This window comes from Hordeum vulgare, chromosome 7H, assembly GCF_904849725.1.
Source record: "Hordeum vulgare subsp. vulgare chromosome 7H, MorexV3_pseudomolecules_assembly, whole genome shotgun sequence".
Taxonomy (NCBI): domain Eukaryota; kingdom Viridiplantae; phylum Streptophyta; class Magnoliopsida; order Poales; family Poaceae; genus Hordeum; species Hordeum vulgare.
The window spans coordinates 584,109,594-584,128,113 of NC_058524.1; the positions used below are offsets into that span (position 1 = coordinate 584,109,594).

General features: G+C 45.9%; 1 protein-coding gene across 2 annotated transcripts; it reads right to left on the minus strand.

Annotated features, from left to right (window-relative positions):
- Positions 1–688: 688 nt before the first annotated feature.
- LOC123412615 (putative E3 ubiquitin-protein ligase SINA-like 6) lies at positions 689–2,698 on the minus strand. Of its 2 annotated transcripts, none has more exons than XR_006613546.1 (2): positions 2,480–2,559; positions 689–1,165 (listed from the first exon to the last, which is right to left on the minus strand). XR_006613546.1 is itself a non-coding variant. In XM_045105565.1 (2 exons), the coding sequence occupies exons 1-2, from the start codon at positions 2,696–2,698 to the stop codon at positions 1,497–1,499; spliced, it is 948 nt and encodes a 315-aa protein (XP_044961500.1). In that variant the 3' UTR covers positions 1,167–1,496. The 2 variants fall into 2 exon arrangements, 1 of the variants encoding a protein (XP_044961500.1); XM_045105565.1 differs by lacking the exon at positions 689–1,165 and adding an exon at positions 1,167–2,225 and having other exon boundaries at positions 2,480–2,698.
- Positions 2,699–18,520: the final 15,822 nt, after the last annotated feature.

Here is an 18,520-nt window from a genome sequence, read left to right on the forward strand (position 1 = left end):
AAAAATCCCAAACAATTTTTGTATTTGCAAACATTTTAGTTTTTATCAAACATTTACGTAAATATAATTTTTTGAATTTAGAAAGTTTTTTTGACTTATTTGAATTAGAAAAATTAAAAAAGGAACAGATAAATAATAATTAAAAGACTAAAAATACAGGCCCCCGTCCGTGGGCTGGCCCAAATGGGCGTGCTATTTATTTTCCAGCGAGCAAAGCGTAGTATAGCTGGTCCCTATGTTTTGGCCGGCCTATGCGAGGATTACCTGCAAAACGTTTTTTATAATTCATAGATGGCATTGATGAGTAATATTAAACAATTTTGGAGGCAATTTTAATGATGTGCCACAGAATCAATAAGTGCTTTTTTAATAGGTAAAGATAAAGACTAGTCTTTTATTTACATGTCCATTTCTGCAATCTAATCTCTCCCCAAGCTGCTGCTTCCAGATAAGCGTCACAAAAATATTGTGAACCTGTTTTGGATGCGCATCATCAGGTAGTATTTTCCATTAACTTTGGAAAGGCACACGTCTTCTGCAGTTTAGAACTTGAGAAAATAAGTAGCTCAAGTTTGTCGCAATTGTGATGTAACCAACAGGTTGGAGGTTGAAATCAATGTGATGAATTCGTGAGCCTAAGTGCATTATGAAATTCACAAATAAAAAATGCATGGTTTGGTACCTGAAAGTTACTTCCTCAGTAAAGAAATATAAGAGGGAGTACATTTTAGTTGTGCTCACATATGAATTTACGACAAACGTACGTCAAGGCGCATTACAACAGTCAATGCTACTTGCATGGAGCTCTGGCCTTGAACATTGTCTGACACGCTGGCACTGTTGTACCCTAATATCTTCACTTCGGCAACACAATGCATAATTTGGAGAAATATTGTCTTACATCTCACCTTTACTAAAACATTCAAAAGATGAGCTTATATCTTCTTGATTTGTTTGTTGCTCTAGTTCAGAGGAGATGGTAACACATCAGTATTTATGTGAACCATGAATGCAAACTTCACTCTTGAAGAAGCATGATCCCCGGTAACACACAACTTGACACGTGTCCGGTTACGAAAAAAAACAAAACACTTTGAAATTTGAGTCTGCCCACATTGTCACACTTGGTTTGAGCTTGCATGTCCTCTGAGAACATCATGCCAATCTGAAGAGAAAAAATAATAATTTACAGAAGTTCATTTCTTGTGAACAAAACACTGAAGAACTTCAACATGTACAACCTGATGCAGTACAGTAAAAGCAGCTAGAACAAAATGTCTCACAAAATGTACTTCACTCTACATACCCTGGTGCAGGTTCTAAAAGAACAGAATATACTCAGGTTCAGGATCTCCAAGTTAACTTCAGTCGGTTACACAGTTGCACTTCACTCAGTTGCATTACTACTGCCTACACAGTACACAGCTCAGCCTCATAGTCTCATAGTCTGATAGACATAACATGCAGAGTGCAGAAGATCATGGACCGCATATGCTTCACTGCATCCTCCTCTGCGTCCTAGCCTGTTGTGTTGTCGACATGGGAGCGGCGGGGACAGGTGCAGGCCGGATCAGGTCAATGCGGACGGTGAGCGTGAGCGTGTCGCCGGAGAGCATCTCGTGGGGCACGGCCAAGAACATCCCCTGCCCCGGCGCCGGCGCGCCGGTGGACAGCGCGCTGCTGCCCACAGGCGAGGCCATGAGGACCAGCCTGTCCCTGTTGCCGCCTCCCAGGCGCTCCACGGAGAGCTTGCACCAGAACTGCGGCGCCGCCTCGCTGTCCTGCCTGACGCACACCAGCGACACGGCGGTGGCCGCGCCGAGCGGGCTCAGGGACACGAGGAACACGCTGCCGTCCTCCTCCCCGACGAGCGCGTGCCAGCGGTGCGACGGAGAGAGGCCGAGGTCCCGGGACCGGCCGTAGCGGACCGTGGCGGCGGGGCGCCGGTGGGCGGCGGCGAAGTGGTCGAGGAGCGTGGCGCGGGAGCCCGCGAAGGCGCACGTGTGGTCCGGGCAGGAGCAGGGCGCGCACTCGCACGCGCGCTGGTGGTCCGCGGCCTCGTGGTACACGACCTGGCGCTCGCAGCCGAACGCCCTGTAGGGGCACGGCACCTTGGCGGCGCCCACGACGGCGTCCAGCTCGCCGCAGTGCGTTCTGGCGCGGCTGCAGATGGTGCCGTGGACGGCGCGGCAGTGGTAGCACACGACGTGCCCGGCGGCCTCGCACTGCGGCCGGAAAACGCAACGCAACGCAACCCCCAAACCATCAGCTTCCATGCCCGTTTCGCTCGCAGGATTATCTAGATGGGATATACGACAAATTTCCTCCTTCTACTTGTGAGTAACGTGTGATCTTGGCAAAGAAAAACCCTCTCACGGCCGTATATCAGATCAAAAAGCGAGATGGGAAGAGGGTTTTTGGGTTCTCCCATGAAAAAATTGTGGTGGCTGTATGGGGGCGAGGGGAGAGAAGAGATGACCTTGAAGACGGGGGGCTTGAGGGGGAGGAGGCAGCCCAGGCAGTGGAGCAGCGTCAGGTCCATCCTCACGTCGATCTGCGCCGGCGCCATGGGTTCCGCCGCCGCCAACGCGCGCCCTCCTCCGCCTCCGTCCTGCGTCATCAGCACCTCTCCTTCCTCTATGTCTGACTTCACTTCCTCCGCACTCGCCCTCTTGCCGCTGCTCTCCCCTCCCTCCATTGCTATTTCTGGCCGCGGCGTGTGTGTGTGTGTCTGTATGTATTGTGTGCTCGATGGTGAAATAATGGAAGTGGGGGGGCGGCGGCGGCTACCCAAGACCGAAGAGGAAAACTGGGAGGCCACTGACCAAATGTGGAGCCGGCAGAGCATGCCCCCAAAAAGGAAAGAAGCTGCAGGTACAATAATTTGATCTCGAAGAGACCCTCAATATCCGGGAATGCATTTCGGCTAAAAAAAAGTTTGAAATGAAATAAATCAAGATAAAATTTATTTGTGTATTTAGGCCCTGTTTGGAACCACAATAGATTATAATAATCTTAATTATGAAGATAGATTATATAATCTGATTTATAAAATAATCTAGTTAGGCATGTTTGTAGCTCGACTGGTGGTCCGTTTTTGTTGTATATGGCCGGTCTGTATCATCGTTGCATATGAGTATTTATATTGTTGGTCATTTTTCAAATTGCCTTCTGTTTGCCTCGGTGGCTGAGAGTCAGGAGAGAGAGGTACTTTACGTACTGTGTGGATTTTGCTTTGGAAGTGTCCATTTTAAATATGGAAGTTCAGATGAGGGTTGTTGCTAGTTTGTGTCCCTGATAATATAGAATTAGATTTTTTTTCTACGAGTTTTTATGCTTGTCCAGTTCAGTTTATTTTTACTTCCTTCGTTCCTAAATATTTGTCTTTTTAAAGATTCAACTACGGACTACATACGGAGCAAAATGGATAAACTTACACTCTAAATTATGTCTATATACATTTGTATCTAATCCATAGTAAAATTATAAAAAGAGAAATATTTAGGAACAAAGGGAGTATTATTTTTGTAGATTAAAATTACTTTTTGTAAACCTCTTATCCATTTGCTTCCTCACAATTTTCTCCCATCAGATCACTTTTTTCGATGATTCTAGTTGGACTTTTTTCTTTACTTTCAGAAAAATGTCTCAATCTACTTTTTTGTTGCTTTTGTATTTTTCAGTTTTTTTTGTTTTTAGGAGAATACGCTAATGTATATGTAATTCATGTTTTTTATAGGTGTAGTTGCAATTGCATGTTTTAAAAAATAGTCAGAACTCCAAGTTTTACAAAAATAGTCGCAACTATAAGTTCTTTTTAGGGCGGCGGGGGGTGTCTCTCGGGGGTAGTTGGAACTGCACGTTCTTTTTAATGGTGGGGGCACAACTACGTGTGTCTCTAGGGGATACTCGCAATTGTGTGTGTGTGTGTCTCTCTCTAAGGGTAGTCGCAACTGCAAGTTGTCAGCCGAGGAGGATATTTGCAGTTGCACGTTTTCAAATATAGTCGCAATTGTGACAAGTCTTCAAGAATCACAATTGCATGTTTTTTAAGTTTTGTCACAATCACACCTTTTCCAAGCCCGGTCACAATTGCAAATCTTTTAACGGCTGGATTGGACGGATGTTTTTCCATGGCAGATCGCGGTTGCAAGTTTTCCAAGGCCAGTCGCAACTGCATGTTCCTCTAGGGTAGTTGTAACTACAAGTTTTGTCACGGGGAGGGGGGGAGGGAGGTCGCAACTACATGTTTTTCATGTCTCGTCGCAACTGCAAGTTTCTCTAGGGTACTACTTCAAATTTTTAAAGGGGGTCGCAACTGCATGCATTCTCTAGCTTAGTTGCGACTCCAAGTTTTCAAGGGGGGTTGCAATTGCACGTTTCTAAAGGCCAGGCGCAACTGCAAGTTTCTCTAGGATACTTGCAACTACAACAATACGTGCTCAAGACAGGATCACAACTTCATGTTTTTAAGAGGGATCGCAACAACATGTTTTTCAAGCTGGGTCGCAATTGCATGTTTTTAAGATGGGTCATAACTACATGATTTTAAGACATGGTCACAACTGCATGTTTCTCATGGTGGGTCGCAATTGCATGTTTTTAAGGTGGGGTCATAACTGCATGTTTTCAAGACGGGGTTGCAACTGTATGTTTTCAAGACGGGGTCGTAACTGCATATTTTCAAGAGGGGTCGCAACTGCACATCTTCAAGACGGGGTTGCAACTGCGTATTTTTAAGAGGGACCGCAATTGCATGTCTTCAAGACGGGGTTGCAACTGCATATTTTTAAGAGAGACCGCAACTGCATGTCTTCAAGACGGGGTTGCAACTGCATATTTACAAGAGGGACCGCAATTGCATGTTATTCAAGTTGGATCGCAACTGCATTTTTCTAAGACAGGGTCGCAAGTGCATGCATGTCTTTTAAGGCGAGACACCTGTATGTTTTTAATATGGGTTGCGATTACATATTTTTAAAGTGGGTATCAATTGCATGTGTTTTGATATGTGGCATAATTGTATGTTTTTAGGGGTCGCAACTACATGTTTTCGATAGGGGTCATAATTGCATTTTTTTTCTAGAGGGTGCAATTGCATAGTTTTAATAGGAGGTCGCAACTGCATATTTTTTAAGAGGGGTCGCAATTGCATGTTTTTTAAGAAGTGTTGCAACTCTAAGTTTTGAAATGGGGTCGCAACTGTATTTTTTTGAAGGTACCGCAAATGCGAGTGTTTCAAGGGTTGGGGACCATATGCGTTCAAGTGAGGATTACGACTGCATGTTTTTTCTTGGAAGAGACCCAATTGCAAGTTTGTAAATGTGCCACAATTGCATTTTTTTGTAAGGAGGTCGCAACTATTTGTTTTCGAGGGGTGGGTCGCAACCGTAGTTATTTTTCAGCCAATTTCGACGATGATAAACATTTTCTAAATTCCTGAATATATTTTTAACCTTGCAAGAAATTCTCCCCAAATTCGTGTCTATTTTTATCTCACGAGTATTTTAAAAATAAATCATGTTTAAATAACTCCATTTAAAAAAATACATGAATGTGTTTTATGAATAAATTCATGAACATTTGCTAAACATTATAGTTAAAAAAGGGCACAATTTGAGCATTTTCATTTGGAAATTATGATTTTTGATTTTTTTTGTAATGCATTAGTACAAGACTGGAGCCCTTTCGTGGCATTTTCAAATAACACTTTGCTTGCGAGCTACAACCAAGCACATTTCGACAGCTAGCCTTCATTATTGTGCTTCTATGACTTTCTTTCCTCCAGCTCGCTGGTTCATTCGGACCAATTACTAGCGGTCTAGTGATTAGAATCAACGTGCCTTTTTTTATCAATATGGATGGCCTATGGAAAAGAAAAAAACAGCAGTCCATGTTAAGAAAAAATGACTTGAATAACAATTTGTGATGTCATCTAATGTCAGGTGAATGAGACCATATTATAACTCATCTAGATGAGTTCTAGGCACACCCATTATATAAACTCTAATCCAGGTTTTATATTATACAATGACATGTCTGCCCTCTGTCTTTTAGCTGCAAAGGTAATAATCTAGGTGGGCATGTTTGGAGGACGGTGGCGGTGGCACTAGGTAATTATCTCCAAGTTTCCAAGGGTAATGGGTCATTAATAATTTATAATCTGATTTTAGCTGGGGTAGAGTAGATTATGAGTTTTTAATAATCTGACCATCTAGTTTTTATAAACTGCAATATAATCTGTCCTGTTTGAAGACATAATAGATTATAAAAAACAGATTATATAATCTGAGTGGTTCCAAACAGGGCCTTAGTCACATCTAAATGATGCCTGCCAATTTTAAGGCAAAAAGGTTAAACATTTTGGTTTGTGAAAAAAAAACAAATTGAACACCAAAAGTTAGAGCATAAGCTGCAATGGGAAAAAGCCCAAGAAAAGCTGCCGTGGAAATAAGCCACCTAGTATAAGTTATCCAGTTCTTTTGTCTCAGCTTATGTTCCGAGTTCTCTGATGAAAAGTCTATAATATCCCTAAATGTAATTGTATGATATTTACCTGCAGTTTATGTGTACTGTGGCAGCAACTACGTTTATACTTTTTTTTACAGCACACAGAAGCTTGGACATGACTAAAAACTAGGTGTCATGGCTTGAGGGCAATGCGCTGACGACGGCGACGACGTACTAGGAGCAGCCGGCGTCGATCCAGACGGAGAAGGGGGTCGACGTCGATCCAAGTGAAGCTCGGAAGCGAACGTCCACGGGCGGGGGCTTGAGCCTTGAGGCGGGGCCGGCGAGCGGCGGCTTGAGGCGGGGCCGCCGGCGGCGGGAAACCCTAGTCGCGGGAGGAGAGGGACGACAGGGGCACCGGCGTTGGGAGCATTTTCCCCTCGGGGCTGGTACACGGGAGGGGCGCGGTGGCATTTCCTGCGTAATTGTGTTCAAGTGCGAGGGCAAAGGGATACCGTTTCATTTTTTAAGTGATTTTCGCGAGAAGCTGCGGGAAGCTGGCCTAGCCCAGCTTTTTTCCATTGTGAAGAGATGGGCTGTGAAAATAAGCTAAGCTCCACTTTCAAAATGAGTTCTTTTAGGCTTTTGGCTTATTTTCATAATAAGCTGAAATAAGCTGCAAAAGAACTGGGCCTTACCCCAAAATGTCATCCTAAAATTATTATTTTTGCTGACGGAAAAGCGTTGCTTCTTATCGCAGAAAGTTGTCATGCATATTTACAGCACTAATACAATAATCTACAAAAAAAATCAGAATATTTTTAAAAAGATTTAATATTTTTTGCCCTACTCTTCACATAGGAGCATATGCTCCGGGGATCCAAAACACCACTTCCATTAATTTCGTCCTTTTGCATGTGACAAACCAAGGACGAATATTAACAGTCAAAAGCATCGTAAATCAATCCGTGGTTGAATTGTAAAAAAACCGATGATATTTTAGCTTAACTTCAAGGCTTTAGCACACTCGAAGAACGAGTTGCAGAACTGTTGGGGAACGTAGCATGGGAAACAAAAAATTTCCTACGCATACACAATACCTATCCATGGTGATAATCATCTACGAGAGGGCAGAGTGAATCTATATTCCCTTGTAGATCGCTAAGCGGAAGCGTATATAATGCAATTGGTGTAGTGGAACATATTCGCGATTCAAATCGCAGCCCGTCGTGCAATCTCATCATGATCCGTCCCGCGATCCCATCATGATCCATCCCGATCTAGTGCCGAACGGACGACACCTCCTCGTTCAGCACACGTACGACTCGATGACGATCCCCGCCTTCTTGATCCAACAAGAGGGGCGGAGAGGTAGATGAGTTCTCCAGCACGACGGCGTGGTGGTGGTGGTGGTGAACTAATCCAGCAGGGCTTCGCCTAAGCACCACCGAACTAGACTAGAGGAGAAATCGATATAGATGAAGTAGAGTGAGCACGTGGCAATTAGGGTCAGGGCTGCCTCTAATTCCTCTAGTATATATAGGAGGGAGGGAGGGGAGGAGGCAGCCTCAAACCCTCAAGGTTTGGCCGAAATTAGAGGTGGAGGAGTCCTACTCCAATCCTACTAGGAGTAGGATTGCTCCTCCCCATTTGGAAACCCTTTCCTCCTCTTCCACCTTTGGGTTTTTTCCTTCTCAAACCTCATGGGCCTTAGTGGGGGCTTAGGCCAGCCCACTAGGGTCTGGTTTGTCTCCTCCCACAGCCCATGAGGCCCCTCGGGTGTGACACCCCTTCCGATGGTCCCCGGTACCCTCCCGGCACTTCTGGTACACTATCGAAGTACCCGAAACTTTTCCGGTGACCAAAACAAGACTTTCTATATATCAATCTTTACCTCCGGATCATTTAGGAACTCCTCGTGACGTCCGGGATCTCATCCGGGACTCGAACAACTCTCGGTTACCAACACCTATAAATCAACTATATCGAAATGTCACTGAACCTTAAGTGTGCAGACCCTGCGGGTTCGAGAACTATGTAGACATGACCTGGGACATTCTCCGGTCAGTAATCAATAGCTGGACCTGGATGTCCATATTGGCTCCTACATATTCTACGAAGATCTCTATCGGTTGAACCTCTGTGTCAAGGATTTAGTTAATCCCGTATGATGTTCCCTTTGTCCTTTGGTATGTTACTTGTCTGAGATTCGATCGTTAGTACCTCCATACCTAGTTCAATCTCGTTACCGGCAAGTCTCTTTTACTCGTTCCGTAATACAAGATCTCATGACTAATTCCTTAGTCATATTGCTTGCAAGGCTTGTTGTGATGTTGTATTACCGAGTGGGCCCCGAGATACCTCTCCGTCACATGGGGTGACAAATCCCAGTCTTGATTCATGCCAACCAATAGACACCTTCGGAGATACCTGTAGAGCACCTTTATAGTCACCTAGTTACGTTGCGACGTTTGATACACACAAGGTATTCCTTCGGTGTCCGGGAGTTGCATGATATCATGGTCATAGGAACAGATACATTGACATGCATAAAACAGTTGCAATATACTGACACGATCATATGCTACGTTCATAGTTTGGGTCTTGTCCATCACATCATTCTCCTAATGATGTGATCCCGTTATCAAGTGACAACACTTGTCTATGGCCAGGAAACCTTGACCATCTTTGATCAACGAGCTAGTCAACTAGAGGCTCACTAGGGATAGTGTGTTGTCTATGTATCCACACATGTATTTGTGTTTCCAACAATATAATTTTAGCATGGATAATAAACGATTATTATGAACAAGGAAATATAATAATAACCAATATATTATTGCCTCTAGGGCATATTTTCAACATGAACCGCGTATTTGTTGGGGAGATCCGACGTATGATTGCAGCTGAATCGAAGGACATTTCTTTTGCTCACTTAGTCGATCACAGAATAAATTTAGTCATGAGCTCGCCGTGTACGGCCGCAGCACCCCTCGTACAACGGTTTGGTTGTTTTCGGGGCTAGACTCTATTATGAACTTGTTTAAAGCTCAGAAGCCTAATTGAGCGATGAAATCTTCCTTTTTCCCCGCAAAAGGAAAAGGTTTGGCACGAGTGTTCATATTTTTTTAGATTTATTTTAGACCTTTTGGTGATGTGCGTTCAATGGAGGAATAGATCCCCGTCGACTATCTAGGCATCTCTGGTGATTACGTCAATCTCAAGATGATGTGCCGACTCAGTCTCTCAGATATGCTCATATGGATAGGGTGTGTATGCGTGTATTCATAGGAGTGAGTGTATATGCGTATGTATGAGAGTCTATGTTTGCACTGTGTTAAAAAACTCGCAATATCATCTACAACCAAACCCTCCATATCTTACCCAAACGCCCGGACAAGCCCATAACTAGGACAAATATGGGGACACTCGGACGCGACCGTCGTGTCGGATTCGGCTCACTACACCCAACCCAACATATATTCGACCCTATACGCACTCCGGAGGAAACCATAGCCGCATTCCACTTCAGTCCCCCAGAACCCTAAGCGCCCTTCTTCTCCAACATGGCAGGCAGTGGATCCGAGTCCTTCACCTCCCAGTACGTTGACAAGGAACTCGTCCCATGCAACCCCGAGGAGGAAATGGTCGTCCACATTACACTCCACCGCTCCCGTGTGGAGTACACGACATCTGTCACACTCCATGAATCGGGAATCCATTCTCTTCGCCCAAATGGCGCATGGATCTGATGGGAAACACATTGACATTTCCTCTTTGAAGGTGGTGTGGTTTTTCTGGAGTTCGAATGTTGTGGCAGAGGGGCAATCCCTTTGCTGGCGCGCCAAGTCAAAGGTGCACATACGATGTAGTGGGCGTGGGAGGCCACGACAACCCTCACGGTAGACGCTGGCGAGGCGGAGTCGCACTCTACGGCACCGCTATGGGTGACCAACAATCCCAAGTTCCTTAACTGAAATGACTAGGGGGGGGGGTGAATAGGCAACGACCACTTTTTAATTAATCTTAGCAAGTTAGGGTAAGCAACATAAGGGTTCACTAAAATGACAACAAAGAGGTGAACCTATATGATGCCAACAACAAAGATAACTAAGACAAGTAAGAGATACACAACAACAAAAGCATACACAATGTAAAGGTTAGAGATAACCACAAGTGGAACCAATGAAGACGAGGATGTGTTACCGAAGTTCCTTCCCTTTGACAGGAAGTACGTCTCCGTTGGAGCGGTGTGGAGGCACAATGCTCCCCAATAAGCCACTAGGGCCACCGTATTCTCCTCACGCCCTCACACGATGCGAGGTACCGTGATTCCACTATAGGTGCCCTTGAAGGCGGCGACCGAACCTTTACAAACAAGGTTGGGGCAAACTCCACACAAAGCTTGGAGGCTCCCAACAAGACCATGAAGCTTCACCACAATGGAATGTGGCTCCGAGGTGACCTCAACCGTCTAGGGTGCTCAAACACCCAAGAGTAACAAGATCCACAAGGGATTGGTGGGGGGATCAATTTTTGTCTTGGTGGAAGTGTAGATCTAGGCCTTCTCAACCAATCCCTAGAGAATCAACAAGTTTGATTGGCTAGGGAGAGAGATCGGCCACTTTTGAGCTTAGGGAGCAACAATGGAGCTTAGGAGGGTCAAAGGTAGGGTTCTAGAGCAAGAAGAACCCCTTATATAGTGGGGGAAAAATCCAACCGTTTTCCCACTCACAGCCCGAGCCTAGCGGTACTACCGCTGGCTGCAGCGGTACTATCGCTGGCACTCCAGCGGTACTACCGCACGGCCCATGGTAGTGCAGATGCACTACCGGGCCAACCACCGCCAAGAAAGTCTTCGCAAAAAGTCCGACGAAGTACAGCCGCTAGGAAGGCGGTACTAAGTTCCTGGAGCGGTACTACCGCTGACCAGGGGCGGTACTACCGCCAGCCCTAGTGGTACTAACGCTAGGGCTAGCGGTACTACCGCCAGCTCCAGCGCTACTACCGCTAGGCCCAGCGGTACTACCGCTAGGGACAGCGGTACTACCACTGAGAGACCTTTTTTGCTTAGAGGAGATAAACCAGAGGCGGGACAGCGGTACTACCACTGAGAGACCTTTTTTGCTTAGAGGAGATAAACCAGAGGCGGGAACCACTCCAAAGTTGCAGGGAAAGGGAAAGGAGGTAAAGTGTGTGCGTGCAAAATTGATTCCACCCAAACCTTTCCAGTATGGGTCCCCTCTTAATAGTACGGCGTTCCTAAAACTCAAAGCAAGAGAATCGTATAGTACACCGTGTTTCTGTTCCATGGAGGGGGGGGGGGGGGCGACTCGTCTTGTGCCGTTGACATGTGTTATCTGAAATCTTAACACACACGATTAGTCCTTTGCGGTACTGTCATCAATCACCAAAATTACTTAGGCATAAATATGCCCTAACAATCTCCCCCCTTTTTGGTGGATTGATGACAATACCGGATTTGCACAGTAAATAGCATGTGAACATAAAGATAGTGGTAGAGATAATTAAAGAGCATATGACTCACAACATATGATAGAAATAAGTCTCACACTAGTCCAAGTCTCACATCACACAAAGCAAAGATAGCAGATAAGATCAAACCAAGTTCAAAGCAAACACGAGAAAGATAAGAAAAGCTAAAGCAAAGCGCAAATCCAGCTCCTAGACTCTCTTCCCCTTTGGCACAAGACACCAAAAAGGGGCACACCTAATGACACAGGTGGTCACTCCGCATCCTCATCAGCCCCAGACTCGTCCGTGGCATCCGGATCGTCCCGCTCCTCCTCATTGTCCTCCTCAAACGCCTCCTCCTCTGCATCAGATCCAGTCCACTGATAACCTTGAGCCCGCATCCAATCAGACTCTGGAGTGATGTCGTCCTCTGAGCCGCTGGAGATATCAACATCAAGGGTCCTCAAGACACACTTGTGCCTTTGACGGTTCCCCTTCTGGGCCACATGAGACTGATACTGTCCCTTGGCCTCCATACAGAAGATAGTCTTCATTTTATCCTTCAGTTTCACTGCCCAAGATGGCATAGCAAAAGAGCGGGACTGAGAAGCGGGGCCTCCTTCAGCAACAATCTCTGTGTCAGTGTCCATGTGCTGAGACGAAGTGGATGGGTTGGCCCATTTGTCTTTGATACGGAGCTTGATATGATCATGCACAAAGTAATCAACCTGAATAGGGAATTCATATATCAGATAGACTTCGTGCCACCTCTGGTGAATATAGGCAAACAAGTAGGGCCCGTAGATGGGAACCTTGCGGTTCATGATGCAGTTCTAGAGCTCATTGAACATCACGTGGGCAATATCGAGAGGGGCAGATTCCTTAGTCCTAGCCTCCTCACAGAGCAGAAGCATCTCAGCTAGATTACCATGCACCTCGTCAAAGTTGCCAATGCGAGGAAAGAGAGTGTTGCGGAAGATCCGATGCATGATATCCAGATGCTTGGGGAGCACACCTTTCTTCACATAAAGTTGTTGCAGCCTGTCCTTGGGGGTGGCAGTAGATGAAGACGGAGCATGAGGATGCAACCCAAGAGGAGTTTCATCTCCCTGAAAGTCGACCTTGAGAAGCTTCATGAATTCTGACCAGGAACCTGTCATCTTCTGAGTACCGGTCATCCAAGTCATGGTGCGCACGTCATCAGGTGCAAAGTGAACAGTGACATAGAATTGGGCCACAACATCTGGATCAAAGTCTCGCCTGAAGGTGATGATCTCTTTAATGCCAAGCTTGTCAATCAAAGAGAGAGCCTCACCAAAGTAATTCGGGTTCCGCCGAAGGTGAGCAAAGTCAATCCACTGCACTCGAACAAACATATTCTTGAATTGCTTGATGATGTCGCGATAGATCATGCAGTGATCCCGTGACCAAACATGCTCGATATTCTTGATCTGAGCCTTCTCTTCTAGATAGGGATTGCGGTTGCGGAACAACAGAAAATCCTTAGGGGGCATATTGCGAACGTTGATCCCCTTGGTCTTGTGAGCTGGCTTCTTGAAAGACTTCTTTTTGGGATTCAGACCGGAAGTGGCGGAGCCCTCTGGAGCATCTGGAGTGCGATACTGCTTCGGTTGGGTGTCCCGTGGGGATTCGAGTGGCGAGCACCACCTGTGACACACAAGACACACACCGAAAAAGAGCGACAGGAGGAATCAGGGCAATGGTAAAAAAGAAGCATACGAATAAACTCACATTGCCAAACAAAACGAAAAATATCCTCCTAGCAGTAATACCGCTACCCCTGGCGGTAGTACCGCTGGGGTCCTAGCGGTAGTACCGCCAGGCTGGCGGTAGTACCGCTAGGGGGTTGACTTTCAGATCTGAATATAGAAAGACCCATAAGAACGGCTAGATTGGATTTACGAGGGCCATGGCTACTGCATAGAATCACTACAAGAACCACCATAGCCCTAATCACATGAGGACCTCAAGAACATCTAGATAGAGACATGCCTAGTCAAGAGGATTCAAGTTTCAGATATAATCCAAAATAAGAGAAAAAGTACCAATTTATTCTTAATGGGGGTGCGGTAAGCTGGTGCAGTTCCAAGCAAAGCGTCGTAGCAGATTCTACATGTGAAGCGGAGTACATGGCTGCCTCGGAGGCGACTAAAGAGGGTGTCTGGATGAAGCAGTTCATGGCGGATCTTGGAGTGGTGCCAAGTGCACTGAATCCAATAACCTTGTTCTGTGACAACACGGGGGCCATTGACTTAGCAAAGGAACCACGGTTTCACAAGAAGATCAGACACATCAAACGACGCTTCAACCTCATCCGCGACTACGTCGAGGGAGAGGACGTAAAAATATGCAAAGTGCACACGGATCTGTATGTAGCAGACCCGCTGACTAAACCTCTTCCACGGCCAAAGCATGATCAACACCAGAACTGTATGGGTGTTAGATTTATTACAATGTAATTCACATGATGATGTGAGGGCTAGATTATTGACTATAGTGCAAGTGGGAGACTGTTGGAATTATGCCCTAGAGGCAATAATAAATATAGTTATTATTATAATTCCTGTATCAAGATAATCGTTTATTATCCATGCTATAATTGTATTGAATGAAGACTCATTTACATGTGTGGATACATAGACAAAACACCGTCCCTAGCAAGCCTCTAGTTGGCTAGCCAGTTGATCAAAGATATTCAGTGTCTTCTGATTATGAACAAGATGTTGTTGCTTGATAACTGGATCACGTCATTAGGAGAATCACGTGATGGACTAGACCCAAACTAATAGACGTAGCATGTTGATCGTGTCATTTTGTTGCTACTGTTTTCTGCGTGTCAAGTATTTATTCCTATGACCATGAGATCATATAACTCACTGACACCGGAGGAATACTTTGTGTGTATCAAACGTCGCAACGTAACTGGGTGACTATGAAGATGCTCTACAGGTATCTCCGAAGGTGTTAGTTGAGTTAGTATGGATCAAGACTGGGATTTGTCACTCCGTGTGACGGAGAGGTATCTCGGGGCCCACTCGGTAATACAACATCACACACAAGCCTTGCAAGCAATGTGACTTAGTGTAAGTTGCGGGATCTTGTATTACGGAACGAGTAAAGAGACTTGCCGATAAACGAGATTGAAATAGGTATGCGGATACTGACGATCAAATCTTGGGCAAGTAACATACCGAAGGACAAAGGGAATGACATACGGGGTTATATGAATCCTTGGCACTGAGGTTCAAACGATAAGATCTTCGTAGAATATGTAGGATCCAATATGGGCATCCAGGTCCCGCTATTGGATATTGACCGAGGAGTCTCTCGGGTCATGTCTACATAGTTCTCGAACCCGCAGGGTCTGCACACTTAAGGTTCGACGTTGTTTTATGCGTATTTGAGTTATATGGTTGGTTACCGAATGTTGTTCGGAGTCCCAGATGAGATCACGGACGTCACGAGGGTTTCCGGAATGGTCCGGAAACGAAGATTGATATATAGGATGACCTCATTTGATTACCAGAAGGTTTTTGAAGTTACCGGGAATGTACCGGGAATGACGAATGGGTTCCGGGAGTTCACCGGGGGGGGGGGGGGGGGGGCAACCCACCCCGGGGAAACCCATAGGCCTTGAGGGTGGCGCACCAGCCCTTAGTGGGCTGGTGGGACAGCCCAAAAGGGCTCTATGCGCCAAGAAGAGAAAATCAAGAGAAAAGGAAAAAAAGAGGAGGTGGGAAGGAAGGGAAGGACTCCCTCCCACCAAACCAAGTCCAACTCGGTTTGGGGGGGGGGGGAGTCTTCCCCCCTTGGCTCGGCCGACCCCCTTGGGGCTCCTTGAGCCCCAAGGCAAGGTCCCCTCCCTCCCACCTATATATACGGAGGTTTTAGGGCTGATTTGAGACGACTTCTCCACGGCAGCCCGACCACATACCTCCACAGTTTTTCCTCTAGATCGCGTTTCTGCGGAGCTCGGGCGGAGCCCTGCTGAGGCAAGGTCATCACCAACCTCCGGAGCGCCGTCACGCTGCCGGAGAACTCTTCTACCTCTCCGTCTCTCTTGCTGGATCAAGAAGGCCGAGATCATCGTCGAGCTGTACGTGTGCTGAACGCGGAGGTACCGTCCGTTCGGTACTAGATCGTGGGACTGATCGCGGGATTGTTCGCGGGGCGGATCGAGGGACGTGAGGATGTTCCACTACATCAACCGCGTTCACTAACGCTTCTGCTATACGATCTACAAGGGTACGTAGATCGCTCATCCCCTCTCGTAGATGGACATCACCATGATAGGTCTTCGTGCGCGTAGGAATTTTTTTGTTTCCCATGCGACGTTCCGCAACAGTGGTATCAGAGCTAGGTTCATGCGTAGATGTCTTCTCGAGTAGAACACAAAAGTTTTTATGGGTGGTGATGTGCGTTTTGCTGCCCTCCTTAGTCTTTTCTTGATTCCGCGGTATTGTTGGATCGAAGCGGCTTGGACCGACATTACTCGTACGCTTACGAGAGACTGGTTTCATCATTACGAGTAACCCCGTTGCTCAAAGATGACTGGCAAGTGTCGGTTTCTCCAACTTTAGTTGAATCGGATTTGACCGAGGAGGTCCTTGGATGAGGTTAAATAGCAACTCATATATCTCCGTTGTGGTGTTTGCGTAAGTAAGATGCGATCCTACTAGATACCCTTGGTCACCACGTAAAACACGCAACAACAAAATTAGAGGACGTCTAACTTGTTTTTGCAGGGTATGCTTGTGATGTGATATGGCCAACGATGTGATGTGATATATTGGATGTATGATATGATCATGTTGTAATAGAAAATATCGACTTGCACGTCGATGGTACGGCAACCGGCAGGAGCCATAGGGTTGTCTTTATACTAACGTTTGTGCTTGCAGATGCGTTTACTATTTTGCTAGGATGTAGCTTTAGTAGTAATAGCATGAGTAGCACGACAACCCCGATGGCAACACGTTGATGGATGATCATGGTGTGGCGCCGGTGACAAGAAGATCGTGCCGGTGCTTTGGTGACGGAGATCAAGAAGCACGTGATGATGGCCATATCATGTCACTTATGAATTGCATGTGATGTTAATCCTTTTATGCACCTTATTTTGCTTAGAACGACGGTAGCATTATGAGGTGATCTCTCACTAAAATTTCAAGACGAAATTGTGTTCTCCCCGACTGTGCACCGTTGCTACAGTTCGTCGTTTCGAGACACCACGTGATGATCGGGTGTGATATGCTCAACGTTCACATACAACGGGTGCAAAACAGTTGCGCACGCGGAACACTCGGGTTAAGCTTGACGAGCCTAGCATGTGCAGACATGGCCTCGGAACACATGAGACCGAAAGGTCGATCATGAATCATATAGATGATGTGATTAGCATAGGGATGCTTACCACTGAAACTATACTCAACTCACGTGATGATCGGACTTGAGATAGTGTAGGTGGATCATGAACCACTCAAATGACTAGAGAGATGTACTTTTTGAGTGGGAGTTTAGCAAATAATTTGATTAAGTTGAACTCTAATTATCTTGAACATAGTCTAAGTCCACTTTGAATATATTTGTGTTGTAGATCATGGCTCACGCGACAGTCATCCTGAATTTTAATACGTTCCTAGAGAAAGCTAAGTTGAAAGATGATGGAAGCAACTTTGTAGACTGGGCTCGTAATCTTAAGCTAATCTTACAAGCTGGGAAGAAGGACTATGTCCTTAATGCTGTGCTAGGAGATGAACCACCCGCTACGGCTGATCAGGATGTTAAGAACGCTTGGTTAGCACGTAAGGAGGACTACTCAATAGTTCAATGTGCAGTCTTGTATGGCTTAGAACCGGGACTTCAACGTCGCTTTGAGCGTCATGGAGCATTTGAGATGTTCCAGGAGTTGAAGTTTATCTTTCAGAAGAACGCCCGGATCGAGAGGTATGAGACCTCCGATAAATTCTATGCTTGCAAGATGGAGGAAAACTCGTCTGTCAGTGAACATGTGCTCAAAATGTCTGGGTACTCAAACCATCTAGCTGAGCTGGGGATTGAACTCCCGCAAGAGGCTATCACTGACAGAATCCTTCAATCACTGCCGCCAAGCTATAAAGGCTTTGTGTTGAACTACAACATGCAAGGGATGAACAAGTCACCCGGCGAGTTGTTTGCGATGTTGAAAGTCGCAGAGTCTGAACTCCGTAAAGAACATCAAGTGTTGATGGTGAATAAGACCACTAGTTTCAAGAGAAACGGCAAAGGCAAGAAGGGTAATTCGAAGAAGAGCGGCAAGCCTGTTGCCAATGCGCCGAAGAAACCCAAAGCTGGACCTAAGCCTGAAACGGAGTGTTACTATTGCAAGGGTATGGGTCACTGGAAGCGCAATTGCCCCAAGTATCTGACAGATAAGAAGGCGGCCAAAGAAAAATCAGGTATATTTGATATACATGTTATTGATGTGTACTTAACCGGCTCTCGTAGTAGTGCCTGGGTATTCGATACCGGTTCTGTTGCTCATATTTGCAACTCGAAACAGGAACTGCGGAATAGACGAAGGCTGGCAAAAGAT

What these genes read in the sequence shown, in the direction of transcription:
- LOC123412615 (XM_045105565.1), bottom strand. Translation starts at nt 2,698, where the DNA reads ATGGAGGGAGGGGAGAGCAGCGGCAAGAGGGCGAGTGCGGAGGAAGTG. An exon ending in TCAAGCCCCCCGTCTTCAAG is followed by an intron (nt 2,226 to 2,479) that starts GTCATCTCTTCT and finishes TTCCGGCCGCAG; the next exon opens with TGCGAGGCCGCCGGGCACGT.